Below are 13,872 nucleotides of genomic sequence, written 5' to 3' on the forward strand. Positions count from 1 at the left end.
ACACCAGCCTCACCCGGTCCTGCCCTGGGACCCAAAAGAAAGAACCCAGCCCTGAAACCATGGCAACCGCCATATAAGCCACATAGTGACCCCGCCGTGCCCCGGGCCCCCATACATACACGGTGCACGCGCTCTCCTGCACAGCCGGGCACCGCTCCGTCCTCCCGCAGACTCCGCCGCTCACACTGACGCGCTCCCAGCTGCCCGGATCCACCGCAACCCGGCCCCGCCCACACACAGCCACGCCCCCTCAGACGATCAGCTGCTTCTACCAACACGCCCATGCCCCTCCCGCGCCGCCACCAAGCCACGCCCACATTACGGCCAAATCGGACACGCCCCTGCAGGCAATCAGCTGTTCCTATAGACACCCCCATGACCCCGCCCCACACATTGTTTTATGGACGCTTCAGTCTACGAACACGAATGCTGCCCCCGTGCGTGCGGGAGACTAATCACAGCCGCGTGCGGGAGGCCGTGCGGGACGATTACAGCTCCTGATCTGCAAATCGGACTTTAAAAAAACTAGCGACCAATCACAGAACAGCTTTTATTTCTCATTGGTCTGAAAAAATTAAAGCTTCGCTGTGATTGGTTAATATAGAAAACAGCGTGTTGTCTAAGAAAAAAAGTCAATAGCAGCCCAATCACAGACCAGCTTACATTTATCATAGCGCTTATAAATGAAAGCTGCACTGTGATTGGTTGATACAGACAGGTCGTGTGCCGTGATTGGTTGCTACACACACTTCGTCTCCCCCGTTGTCGACCCACTTGCAGCCTTCATGAAGCATCGGTTATTCCACGTCTTCTCTCCTTCAGCCCCTCCGCCGCCTCCTCACCCTGCACCGGCCGTGACCACACGAATCCGCCCTGTATAGTCTGACTCCTCCCACACAGGTGACAATGACGTCATCACAGCACGTCTCTGTTTACGGCAATATCGATCATATGAATATTTTCCTGAGCAGAGGAAATCACAAGATGGTTGTCATGGCAGCAAGGGGCCTACGAAACCTCTCGAGTATGGCTGTATTTTGCCTGTTTCTTTTTGACAACATTGGATTTCAATACAGTATTTGAATTAAATTTCTTAAAACAAAACTCATAAAAGTGCAGATATTTTTCTTTAATGAGAAAGTGTAAATAATCAAAATCATACAGTCTCGTATACGGCGACCACAGGCAGCACACGGGCAGCCCGGGGGCCTCACTGAGAATTCAGAGACTGCGATCATGTGTCCGGGGCGGAGCACATCCGAGGTATCGGAGGGCGGGGCCACAGAGAAAGAAGCGGGAACATGGTACATCCTCACTGCGCCTGCGTGCGCATCCGCTCCTGTCATTGGATGGATCCGAAGTCGCTACAGACAATATGCGGAAGCTAATTAGCGTCAAGGGGCGGAGCATATATGCGTCACAACTGGCCACATGTTTATCTCACCCAATAGAGCAGTGATGTGACAGCAGTGCTCATTTGCATGGCCCGTCTATAAATATGGCCGCTCTGGGCGGAGCAGGCTCATTATTCTCCTCTGCAGTCTGTTGTTTGTGTTTCTAGGAATCATGTCTGGACGCGGCAAACAAGGCGGGAAGACCCGAGCTAAGGCCAAGACCCGCTCATCCCGGGCAGGACTGCAGTTCCCGGTCGGGCGTGTGCACAGGCTTCTCCGCAAGGGCAACTACGCCGAGAGGGTGGGCGCCGGCGCTCCGGTGTATCTGGCCGCTGTGCTGGAGTATCTGACCGCTGAGATCCTGGAATTGGCCGGTAATGCCGCCCGGGACAACAAGAAGACCCGCATCATCCCCCGGCACCTGCAGCTGGCCGTGCGCAATGACGAGGAGCTGAACAGGCTGCTGGGTGGGGTGACCATCGCCCAGGGAGGCGTCCTGCCCAACATCCAGGGCGTGCTGCTGCCCAAGAAGACCGAGAGCGGCAAGAAGGGCAAGTGACGCCGCTGACCCCGCACCCCACAACACAAAGGCTCTTCTAAGAGCCACCACCCCGTCCTCACAGGAGCCGGCCCCCGTCCTCACAGGAGCTGACCCCCGTCCTCACAGGAGCCGGCCCCCGTCCTCACAGGAGCTGACCCCGCACCCCACAACACAAAGGCTCTTCTAAGAGCCACCACCCCGTCCTCACAGGAGCTGCTGACCCCCGTCCTCACAGGAGCTGGCCCCCGTCCTCACAGGAGCTGGCCCCCGTCCTCACAGGAGCTGGCCCCCGTCCTCACAGGAGCTGGCCCCCGTCCTCACAGGAGCTGGCCCCCGTCCTCACAGGAGCTGGCCCCCGTCCTCACAGGAGCTGGCCCCCGTCCTCACAGGAGCTGGCCCCCGTCCTCACAGGAGCTGGCCCCCGTCCTCACAGGAGCTGACCCCGTCCTCACAGGAGCTGGCCCCCGTCCTCACAGGAGCTGGCCCCCGTCCTCACAGGAGCAGATCCCCGTCCTCACAGGAGCTGGCCCCCGTCCTCACAGGAGCTGACCCCCGTCCTCACAGGAGCTGACCCCCGTCCTCACAGGAGCTGGCCCCCGTCCTCACAGGAGCTGGCCCCCGTCCTCACAGGAGCTGGCCCCCGTCCTCACAGGAGCTGGCCCCCGTCCTCACAGGAGCTGGCCCCCGTCCTCACAGGAGCCGACCCCCGTCCTCACAGGAGCTGGGCCCCGTCCTCACAGGAGCCGGCCCCCGTCCTCACAGGAGCTGGCCCCCGTCCTCACAGGAGCTGGCCCCCGTCCTCACAGGAGCTGGCCCCCGTCCTCACAGGAGCTGGCCCCCGTCCTCACAGGAGCTGGCCCCCGTCCTCACAGGAGCTGGCCCCCGTCCTCACAGGAGCTGGCCCCCGTCCTCACAGGAGCTGGCCCCCGTCCTCACAGGAGCTGGCCCCCGTCCTCACAGGAGCTGGCCCCCGTCCTCACAGGAGCTGGCCCCCGTCCTCACAGGAGCTGGCCCCCGTCCTCACAGGAGCCACCACCCCGTCCTCACAGGAGCCACCACCCCGTCCTCACAGGAGCCACCACCCCCGTCCTCACAGGAGCCGGCCCCCGTCCTCACAGGAGCCGGCCCCCGTCCTCACAGGAGCCGGCCCCCGTCCTCACAGGAGCCGGCCCCCGTCCTCACAGGAGCCGGCCCCCGTCCTCACAGGAGCCGGCCCCCGTCCTCACAGGAGCCGGCCCCCGTCCTCACAGGAGCCGGCCCCCGTCATCACAGGAGCTGGCCCCCGTCCTCACAGGAGCGTGTGGTCTCGCAGTTGTCGTGTGGGCCTGATATTGCATGCAGTCTATAGCGATTACTTTACACTGCTGGTCGCGTGGGATGTTGGGTATGATCTAACTTGATCTCGGGCTGGAACTGCTTCAGGATTTATATTTCATCCACTGTATGAATCCTGAAATTAGTGGGTCAGTGCAGGATCTATTCTCAGTGCATCTGGCGTGATCCAGTGCAGTGGATCTACAATCAGTACAGAAACAGGAGATCTCATCACTGTAACAGGGGCTCCATCTATAGTCACCAATGTGGTGTGTGTATATACGGTACTGGACACCGCTCCCCCCCATATAAGGCATATATATATATCACACATACAGTATACGCCATATAGCTATAATATACAATGCTGTATATCTTCAGATCGTGCTGTCTGTTCTGCATATAGTGACGTGTAACCTTCTGTGCAGCTGAATCCTCGGCTGTTTTCTCCTTATACAGTGATGTATATACTAAGTTTTTAAGGCATTTGACTTCTTCAGGAAAAACTGCTCTATAGTTTATTAACTTCCAAATGCGGTGACTGCTGCCCCCATACACTGCACACTGGATATAGAGGACAGGTCGCCCCGCATCGTACAATCAGCTTCCTGTACGATACAGATTGTGGTAAAGATCCCTGTGTTGGTGCCGGGAGGAGAAGGAACGAGCTCCCGCCGCGGATTTATCCCCGCAGAAGCCCCGATTTGGGCAGATCGGGAGGACGGAGGGAGATCCGGGGCTCTTCCACCAGTGACGGCTGCAAGCGGTGAGTGCGGAGGTCGAGTGAAGAGAGAGCGCCCTCTGCAGGCAAACTACAGGGGGCGGAGTTTCACACGGCTCAGGCAGAAGGCGGGGCCTGTGCGCAGTGTCAGCAAATAAGAGATCAGGACACTCAGCCAATCAGCGGCAGGGTGACTGTATATATAGGAGGCGCCGCCGGCTCCGTCCTCAGTGTTTTTCCGTCTCAAGACTTTTGAATTTTGCTCTTTCTTTACACGATGGCAGAGACCGCGCCCGCCGCTCCTCCTCCTCCCGCCGAACCGGCCGCCAAATCCAAGAAGGCGCCGAAGAAATCCGCCGCAGGAGGCGCCAAGAAAAGCCGCAAACCCTCCAGTCCCAAAGTGTCCGATCTGCTGGTGAAAGCCGTGTCCGCCTCCAAGGAGCGCAGTGGGGTGTCTCTGGCCGCCCTGAAGAAGGCTGCGGCCGCCGAAGGATACGATGTGGAGAAGAATAACAGCCGCCTGAAGCTGGCCATCAAGGCTCTGGTCACCAAGGGCACCCTGCTCCAGGTGAAGGGCAGCGGCGCCTCCGGGTCCTTCAAGTTCAACAAGGAGACTAAGGCCAAGGCAGCCACGAAGAAGCCGGCGGCCAAGCCCAAGAAGCCGGCAGCCAAGAAAGCGGCCAAATCCCCGAAGAAGCCCAAGAAGGCTCCGGCCGCCGCCAAGAAGAGCCCGAAAAAGGCCAAGAAGCCCGCAGCAGCCGCGGCCAAGAAAGCGGCAAAGAGCCCCAAGAAGCCGAAGGCCGCTCCGAAGCCCAAGAAAGTGACGAAGAGTCCGGCTAAGAAGGCGGCAAAACCCAAAGCCAAGAGTCCGGCTAAGAAAGCGGCTAAAGCCAAGAAGCCCGCGGCCAAGAAATAAGCGGCAGCCGCTCTGTCCTCATAACACAAAGGCTCTTCTCAGAGCCACCACCTTGTCCTGCAGAGCTGTATGATCAGTGCCACCACCTTGTCCTGCAGAGCTGTATGATCAGTGCCACCACCTTGTCCTGCAGAGCTGTATGATCAGTGCCACAACCTTGTCCTGCAGAGCTGTATGATCAGAGCCACCACCTTGTCCTGCAGAGCTGTATGATCAGTGTCACGACCTTGTCCTGCAGAGCTGTATGATCAGTGCCACCACCTTGTCCTGCAGAGCTGTATGATCAGTGTCTCCACCTTGTCCTGCAGAGCTGTATGATCAGTGTCACCACCTTGTCCTGCAGAGCTGTATGATCAGTGTCACCACCTTGTCCTGCAGAGCTGTATGATCAGAGCCACCACCTTGTCCTGCAGAGCTGTATGATCAGTGTCACGACCTTGTCCTGCAGAGCTGTATGATCAGTGTCACCACCTTGTCCTGCAGAGCTGTATGATCAGTGCCACCACCTTGTTCTGCAGAGCTGTATGATCAGTGTCACACCTTGTCCTGCAGAGCTGTATAATCAGTGCCACCACCTTTATCCTGCAGAGCTGTATGATCAGTGCCACCACCTTGTCCTGCAGAGCTGTATGATCAGTGTCACCACCTTGTCCTGCAGAGCTGTATGATCAGTGTCACACCTTGTCCTGCAGAGCTGTATAATCAGTGCCACCACCTTTATCCTGCAGAGCTGTATGATCAGTGCCACCACCTTGTCCTGCAGAGCTGTATGATCAGAGCCACCACCTTGTCCTGCAGAGCTGTATGATCAGTGCCACCACCTTGTCCTGCAGAGCTGTATGATCAGTGCCACCACCTTGTCCTGCAGAGCTGTATGATCAGTGCCACCACCTTGTCCTGCAGAGCTGTATGATCAGAGCCACCACCTTGTCCTGCAGAGCTGTATGATCAGTGTCACCACCTTGTCCTGCAGAGCTGTATGATCAGTGCCACCACCTTGTCCTGCAGAGCTGTATGATCAGTGTCTCCACCTTGTCCTGCAGCGCTGTATGATCAGTGTCACCACCTTATCCTGCAGAGCTGTATGATCAGTGCCACCACCTTGTCCTGCAGAGCTGTATGATCAGTGCCACCACCTTGTCCTGCAGAGCTGTATGATCAGTGCCGCCACCTTGTCCTGCAGAGCTGTATGATCAGAGCCACCACCTTGTCCTGCAGAGCTGTATGATCAGTGCCACCACCTTGTCCTGCAGAGCTGTATGATCAGTGCCACCACCTTGTCCTGCAGAGCTGTATGATCAGTGCCACCACCTTGTCCTGCAGAGCTGTATGATCAGAGCCACCACCTTGTCCTGCAGAGCTGTATGATCAGTGCCACCACCTTGTCCTGCAGAGCTGTATGATCAGTGCCACCACCTTGTCCTGCAGAGCTGTATGATCAGTGCCACCACCTTGTCCTGCAGAGCTGTATGATCAGAGCCACCACCTTGTCCTGCAGAGCTGTATGATCAGTGTCACCACCTTGTCCTGCAGAGCTGTATGATCAGTGCCACCACCTTGTCCTGCAGAGCTGTATGATCAGTGTCTCCACCTTGTCCTGCAGCGCTGTATGATCAGTGTCACCACCTTATCCTGCAGAGCTGTATGATCAGTGCCACCACCTTGTCCTGCAGAGCTGTATGATCAGTGCCACCACCTTGTCCTGCAGAGCTGTATGATCAGTGCCGCCACCTTGTCCTGCAGAGCTGTATGATCAGAGCCACCACCTTGTCCTGCAGAGCTGTATGATCAGTGCCACCACCTTGTCCTGCAGAGCTGTATGATCAGTGCCACCACCTTGTCCTGCAGAGCTGTATGATCAGTGCCACCACCTTGTCCTGCAGAGCTGTATGATCAGAGCCACCACCTTGTCCTGCAGAGCTGTATGATCAGTGCCACCACCTTGTCCTGCAGAGCTGTATGATCAGTGCCACCACCTTGTCCTGCAGAGCTGTATGATCAGTGCCACCACCTTGTCCTGCAGAGCTGTATGATCAGAGCCACCACCTTGTCCTGCAGAGCTGTATGATCAGTGTCACCACCTTGTCCTGCAGAGCTGTATGATCAGTGCCACCACCTTGTCCTGCAGAGCTGTATGATCAGTGTCTCCACCTTGTCCTGCAGCGCTGTATGATCAGTGTCACCACCTTATCCTGCAGAGCTGTATGATCAGTGCCACCACCTTGTCCTGCAGAGCTGTATGATCAGTGCCACCACCTTGTCCTGCAGAGCTGTATGATCAGTGCCGCCACCTTGTCCTGCAGAGCTGTATGATCAGAGCCACCACCTTATCCTGCAGAGCTGTATGATCAGTGCCACCACCTTGTCCTGCAGAGCTGTATGATCAGTGCCACAACCTTGTTCCCTCTGTATGATCAGTGCCACCACCTTGTCCTGCAGAGCTGTATGATCAGTGTCACCACCTTGTCCTGCAGAGCTGTATGATCAGAGCCACCACCTTGTCCTGCAGAGCTGTATGATCAGTGTCACCACCTTGTCCTGCAGAGCTGTATAATCAGTGCCACCACCTTTATCCTGCAGAGCTGTATGATCAGTGCCACCACCTTGTCCTGCAGAGCTGTATGATCAGAGCCACCACCTTGTCCTGCAGAGCTGTATGATCAGTGCCACCACCTTGTCCTGCAGAGCTGTATGATCAGTGCCACCACCTTGTCCTGCAGAGCTGTATGATCAGTGCCACCACCTTGTCCTGCAGAGCTGTATGATCAGAGCCACCACCTTGTCCTGCAGAGCTGTATGATCAGTGTCACCACCTTGTCCTGCAGAGCTGTATGATCAGTGCCACCACCTTGTCCTGCAGAGCTGTATGATCAGTGTCTCCACCTTGTCCTGCAGCGCTGTATGATCAGTGTCACCACCTTATCCTGCAGAGCTGTATGATCAGTGCCACCACCTTGTCCTGCAGAGCTGTATGATCAGTGCCACCACCTTGTCCTGCAGAGCTGTATGATCAGTGCCGCCACCTTGTCCTGCAGAGCTGTATGATCAGAGCCACCACCTTGTCCTGCAGAGCTGTATGATCAGTGCCACCACCTTGTCCTGCAGAGCTGTATGATCAGTGCCACCACCTTGTCCTGCAGAGCTGTATGATCAGTGCCACCACCTTGTCCTGCAGAGCTGTATGATCAGAGCCACCACCTTGTCCTGCAGAGCTGTATGATCAGTGCCACCACCTTGTCCTGCAGAGCTGTATGATCAGTGCCACCACCTTGTCCTGCAGAGCTGTATGATCAGTGCCACCACCTTGTCCTGCAGAGCTGTATGATCAGAGCCACCACCTTGTCCTGCAGAGCTGTATGATCAGTGTCACCACCTTGTCCTGCAGAGCTGTATGATCAGTGCCACCACCTTGTCCTGCAGAGCTGTATGATCAGTGTCTCCACCTTGTCCTGCAGCGCTGTATGATCAGTGTCACCACCTTATCCTGCAGAGCTGTATGATCAGTGCCACCACCTTGTCCTGCAGAGCTGTATGATCAGTGCCACCACCTTGTCCTGCAGAGCTGTATGATCAGTGCCGCCACCTTGTCCTGCAGAGCTGTATGATCAGAGCCACCACCTTGTCCTGCAGAGCTGTATGATCAGTGCCACCACCTTGTCCTGCAGAGCTGTATGATCAGTGCCACCACCTTGTCCTGCAGAGCTGTATGATCAGTGCCACCACCTTGTCCTGCAGAGCTGTATGATCAGAGCCACCACCTTGTCCTGCAGAGCTGTATGATCAGTGCCACCACCTTGTCCTGCAGAGCTGTATGATCAGTGCCACCACCTTGTCCTGCAGAGCTGTATGATCAGTGCCACCACCTTGTCCTGCAGAGCTGTATGATCAGAGCCACCACCTTGTCCTGCAGAGCTGTATGATCAGTGTCACCACCTTGTCCTGCAGAGCTGTATGATCAGTGCCACCACCTTGTCCTGCAGAGCTGTATGATCAGTGTCTCCACCTTGTCCTGCAGCGCTGTATGATCAGTGTCACCACCTTATCCTGCAGAGCTGTATGATCAGTGCCACCACCTTGTCCTGCAGAGCTGTATGATCAGTGCCACCACCTTGTCCTGCAGAGCTGTATGATCAGTGCCGCCACCTTGTCCTGCAGAGCTGTATGATCAGAGCCACCACCTTATCCTGCAGAGCTGTATGATCAGTGCCACCACCTTGTCCTGCAGAGCTGTATGATCAGTGCCACAACCTTGTTCCCTCTGTATGATCAGTGCCACCACCTTGTCCTGCAGAGCTGTATGATCAGTGTCACCACCTTGTCCTGCAGAGCTGTATGATCAGAGCCACCACCTTGTCCTGCAGAGCTGTATGATCAGTGTCACCACCTTGTCCTGCAGAGCTGTATAATCAGTGCCACCACCTTTATCCTGCAGAGCTGTATGATCAGTGCCACCACCTTGTCCTGCAGAGCTGTATGATCAGTGCCACCACCTTGTCCTGCAGAGCTGTATGATCAGTGCCACCACCTTGTCCTGCAGAGCTGTATGATCAGTGCCACCACCTTGTCCTGCAGAGCTGTATGATCAGTGTCTCCACCTTGTCCTGCAGCGCTGTATGATCAGTGTCACCACCTTATCCTGCAGAGCTGTATGATCAGTGCCACCACCTTGTCCTGCAGAGCTGTATGATCAGTGCCACCACCTTGTCCTGCAGAGCTGTATGATCAGAGCCACCACCTTGTCCTGCAGAGCTGTATGATCAGTGCCACCACCTTGTCCTGCAGAGCTGTATGATCAGTGTCACCACCTTGTCCTGCAGAGCTGTATAATCAGTGCCACCACCTTTATCCTGCAGAGCTGTATGATCAGTGCCACCACCTTGTCCTGCAGAGCTGTATGATCAGTGCCACGACCTTGTCCTGCAGAGCTGTATGATCAGTGCCACCACCTTGTCCTGCAGAGCTGTATGATCAGTGCCACCACCTTGTCCTGCAGAGCTGTATGATCAGAGCCACCACCTTGTCCTGCAGAGCTGTATGATCAGTGCCACCACCTTGTCCTGCAGAGCTGTATGATCAGTGCCACCACCTTGTCCTGCAGAGCTGTATGATCAGTGCCACCACCTTGTCCTGCAGAGCTGTATGATCAGAGCCACCACCTTGTCCTGCAGAGCTGTATGATCAGTGTCACCACCTTGTCCTGCAGAGCTGTATGATCAGTGCCACCACCTTGTCCTGCAGAGCTGTATGATCAGTGTCTCCACCTTGTCCTGCAGCGCTGTATGATCAGTGTCACCACCTTATCCTGCAGAGCTGTATGATCAGTGCCACCACCTTGTCCTGCAGAGCTGTATGATCTGTGTCACCACCTTGTCCTGCAGAGCTGTATGATCACTGCCACCACCTTGTCCTGCAGAGCTGTATGATCAGAGCCACCACCTTGTCCTGCAGAGCTGTATGATCAGTGCCACCACCTTGTCCTGCAGAGCTGTATGATCAGTGCCACCACCTTGTCCTGCAGAGCTGTATGATCAGTGCCACCACCTTGTCCTGCAGAGCTGTATGATCAGTGCCACCACCTTGTCCTGCAGAGCTGTATGATCAGAGCCACCACCTTGTCCTGCAGAGCTGTATGATCAGTGTCACCACCTTGTCCTGCAGAGCTGTATGATCAGTGCCACCACCTTGTCCTGCAGAGCTGTATGATCAGTGTCTCCACCTTGTCCTGCAGCGCTGTATGATCAGTGTCACCACCTTATCCTGCAGAGCTGTATGATCAGTGCCACCACCTTGTCCTGCAGAGCTGTATGATCTGTGTCACCACCTTGTCCTGCAGAGCTGTATGATCACTGCCACCACCTTGTCCTGCAGAGCTGTATGATCAGAGCCACCACCTTGTCCTGCAGAGCTGTATGATCAGTGCCACCACCTTGTCCTGCAGAGCTGTATGATCAGTGTCACCACCTTGTCCTGCAGAGCTGTATGATCAGTGCCACCACCTTGTCCTGCAGAGCTGTATGATCAGTGTCACCACCTTGTCCTGCAGAGCTGTATGATCAGTGCCACCACCTTGTCCTGCAGAGCTGTATGATCAGTGCCACCACCTTGTCCTGCAGAGCTGTATGATCAGTGTCACCACCTTGTCCTGCAGAGCTGTATGATCAGTGCCACCACCTTGTCCTGCAGAGCTGTATGATCAGTGCCACCACCTTGTCCTGCAGAGCTGTATGATCAGTGTCACCACCTTGTCCTGCAGAGCTGTATGATCAGTGTCACCACCTTGTCCTGCAGAGCTGTATGATCAGAGCCACCACCTTGTCCTGCAGAGCTGTATGATCAGTGTCACCACCTTGTCCTGCAGAGCTGTATGATCAGTGCCACCACCTTGTCCTGCAGAGCTGTATGATCAGTGTCACCACCTTGTCCTGCAGAGCTGTATGATCAGTGCCACCACCTTGTCCTGCAGAGCTGTATGATCAGTGCCACCACCTTGTCCTGCAGAGCTGTATGATCAGAGCCACCACCTTGTCCTGCAGAGCTGTATGATCAGTGCCACCACCTTGTCCTGCAGAGCTGTATGATCAGTGCCACCACCTTGTCCTGCAGAGCTGTATGATCAGTGCCACCACCTTGTCCTGCAGAGCTGTATGATCAGAGCCACCACCTTGTCCTGCAGAGCTGTATGATCAGTGTCACCACCTTGTCCTGCAGAGCTGTATGATCAGTGCCACCACCTTGTCCTGCAGAGCTGTATGATCAGTGTCTCCACCTTGTCCTGCAGCGCTGTATGATCAGTGTCACCACCTTATCCTGCAGAGCTGTATGATCAGTGCCACCACCTTGTCCTGCAGAGCTGTATGATCAGTGCCACCACCTTGTCCTGCAGAGCTGTATGATCAGTGCCGCCACCTTGTCCTGCAGAGCTGTATGATCAGAGCCACCACCTTGTCCTGCAGAGCTGTATGATCAGTGCCACCACCTTGTCCTGCAGAGCTGTATGATCAGTGCCACCACCTTGTCCTGCAGAGCTGTATGATCAGTGGCACCACCTTGTCCTGCAGAGCTGTATGATCAGAGCCACCACCTTGTCCTGCAGAGCTGTATGATCAGTGCCACCACCTTGTCCTGCAGAGCTGTATGATCAGTGCCACCACCTTGTCCTGCAGAGCTGTATGATCAGTGCCACCACCTTGTCCTGCAGAGCTGTATGATCAGAGCCACCACCTTGTCCTGCAGAGCTGTATGATCAGTGTCACCACCTTGTCCTGCAGAGCTGTATGATCAGTGCCACCACCTTGTCCTGCAGAGCTGTATGATCAGTGTCTCCACCTTGTCCTGCAGCGCTGTATGATCAGTGTCACCACCTTATCCTGCAGAGCTGTATGATCAGTGCCACCACCTTGTCCTGCAGAGCTGTATGATCAGTGCCACCACCTTGTCCTGCAGAGCTGTATGATCAGTGCCGCCACCTTGTCCTGCAGAGCTGTATGATCAGAGCCACCACCTTATCCTGCAGAGCTGTATGATCAGTGCCACCACCTTGTCCTGCAGAGCTGTATGATCAGTGCCACAACCTTGTTCCCTCTGTATGATCAGTGCCACCACCTTGTCCTGCAGAGCTGTATGATCAGTGTCACCACCTTGTCCTGCAGAGCTGTATGATCAGAGCCACCACCTTGTCCTGCAGAGCTGTATGATCAGTGTCACCACCTTGTCCTGCAGAGCTGTATAATCAGTGCCACCACCTTTATCCTGCAGAGCTGTATGATCAGTGCCACCACCTTGTCCTGCAGAGCTGTATGATCAGTGCCACCACCTTGTCCTGCAGAGCTGTATGATCAGTGCCACCACCTTGTCCTGCAGAGCTGTATGATCGGTGTCTCCACCTTGTCCCGCAGAGCTGTATGATCGGTGTCTCCACCTTGTCCTGCAGAGCTGTATGATCAGTGCCACCACCTTGTCCTGCAGAGCTGTATGATCAGTGCCACCACCTTGTCCTGCAGAGCTGTATGATCAGTGCCGCCACCTTGTCCTGCAGAGCTGTATGATCAGAGCCACCACCTTATCCTGCAGAGCTGTATGATCAGTGCCACCACCTTGTCCTGCAGAGCTGTATGATCAGTGCCACAACCTTGTTCCCTCTGTATGATCAGTGCCACCACCTTGTCCTGCAGAGCTGTATGATCAGTGTCACCACCTTGTCCTGCAGAGCTGTATGATCAGAGCCACCACCTTGTCCTGCAGAGCTGTATGATCAGTGTCACCACCTTGTCCTGCAGAGCTGTATAATCAGTGCCACCACCTTTATCCTGCAGAGCTGTATGATCAGTGCCACCACCTTGTCCTGCAGAGCTGTATGATCAGTGCCACCACCTTGTCCTGCAGAGCTGTATGATCAGTGCCACCACCTTGTCCTGCAGAGCTGTATGATCGGTGTCTCCACCTTGTCCCGCAGAGCTGTATGATCGGTGTCTCCACCTTGTCCTGCAGAGCTGTATGATCAGTGTCCCCTCTGTGTGATCAGTGCCGGATTTCTCGCTATCTGTAGATTTGCGCTGATCTCGGGTACAGGGGGCGGTAGCTGCTGATATCCCGGGTCTGGATGCCGGGAGCAGAGATCTCGGGGATGTAGTGATAATGCGGGGGCTGCACTGTACAGCGCTGTGTGCGGGGAGATGCAGCTGCAGTTACATCAGTGGCGGCTTCTCCAGAGCCGCGTGTAGCCGGGATGTGACATCTGTGTATTAGGAGGAGACAGAGGGTGGGACTACAGATGGCAACTACAGCAAGTCTGGGGGAGGGGTTATTGAATAGCGGAGCTTCCTCGAAAATGATTGGTCAGAGATATCAGTAGATTATTGGCTATTTTCTTTTCTTTTGTGTAACGTAACCAATGGAGTGCAGGGGGCGTGTTTCTCCCAAACCAATGAGGACGCGCACAGGAGGATAAATACTCTGCTCCGCCGCTCTTTCTCATCACTTCTGTTCT

At 55.4% G+C, this 13,872-nt stretch overlaps 2 protein-coding genes across 4 annotated transcripts in view; one reads left to right on the top strand and one right to left on the bottom strand.

The window, feature by feature from the left end:
* MANSC1 (MANSC domain containing 1) overlaps window positions 1-687 on the bottom strand; it is an 18,413-nt gene extending 17,726 nt beyond the window's left edge. For 2 of the 3 annotated variants that reach the window (XM_075343556.1, XM_075343557.1), the window contains exon 1: window positions 120-238. Coding sequence is in view for 1 of the 3 variants with exons in the window: in XM_075343555.1 (XP_075199670.1) it covers window positions 664-672 (9 nt within the window). In the remaining 2 variants the exon portion in view is untranslated. Of the gene's footprint in view, window positions 1-119; window positions 239-663 lie in introns of those variants that run through there. The other variant, XM_075343555.1, reaches the window with a different exon arrangement.
* Window positions 688-4,247: 3,560 nt separating this feature from the next.
* LOC142302485 (histone H1.11R-like) lies at window positions 4,248-4,886 on the top strand. The gene has a single exon (XM_075343558.1). It carries the CDS (start codon window positions 4,248-4,250, stop codon window positions 4,884-4,886), a length of 639 nt encoding a protein of 212 aa, XP_075199673.1.
* Window positions 4,887-13,872: the final 8,986 nt, after the last annotated feature.

Source organism: Anomaloglossus baeobatrachus, chromosome 4 (assembly GCF_048569485.1).
Source record: "Anomaloglossus baeobatrachus isolate aAnoBae1 chromosome 4, aAnoBae1.hap1, whole genome shotgun sequence".
In the NCBI taxonomy this organism is placed as follows: Eukaryota; Metazoa; Chordata; class Amphibia; order Anura; family Aromobatidae; genus Anomaloglossus; species Anomaloglossus baeobatrachus.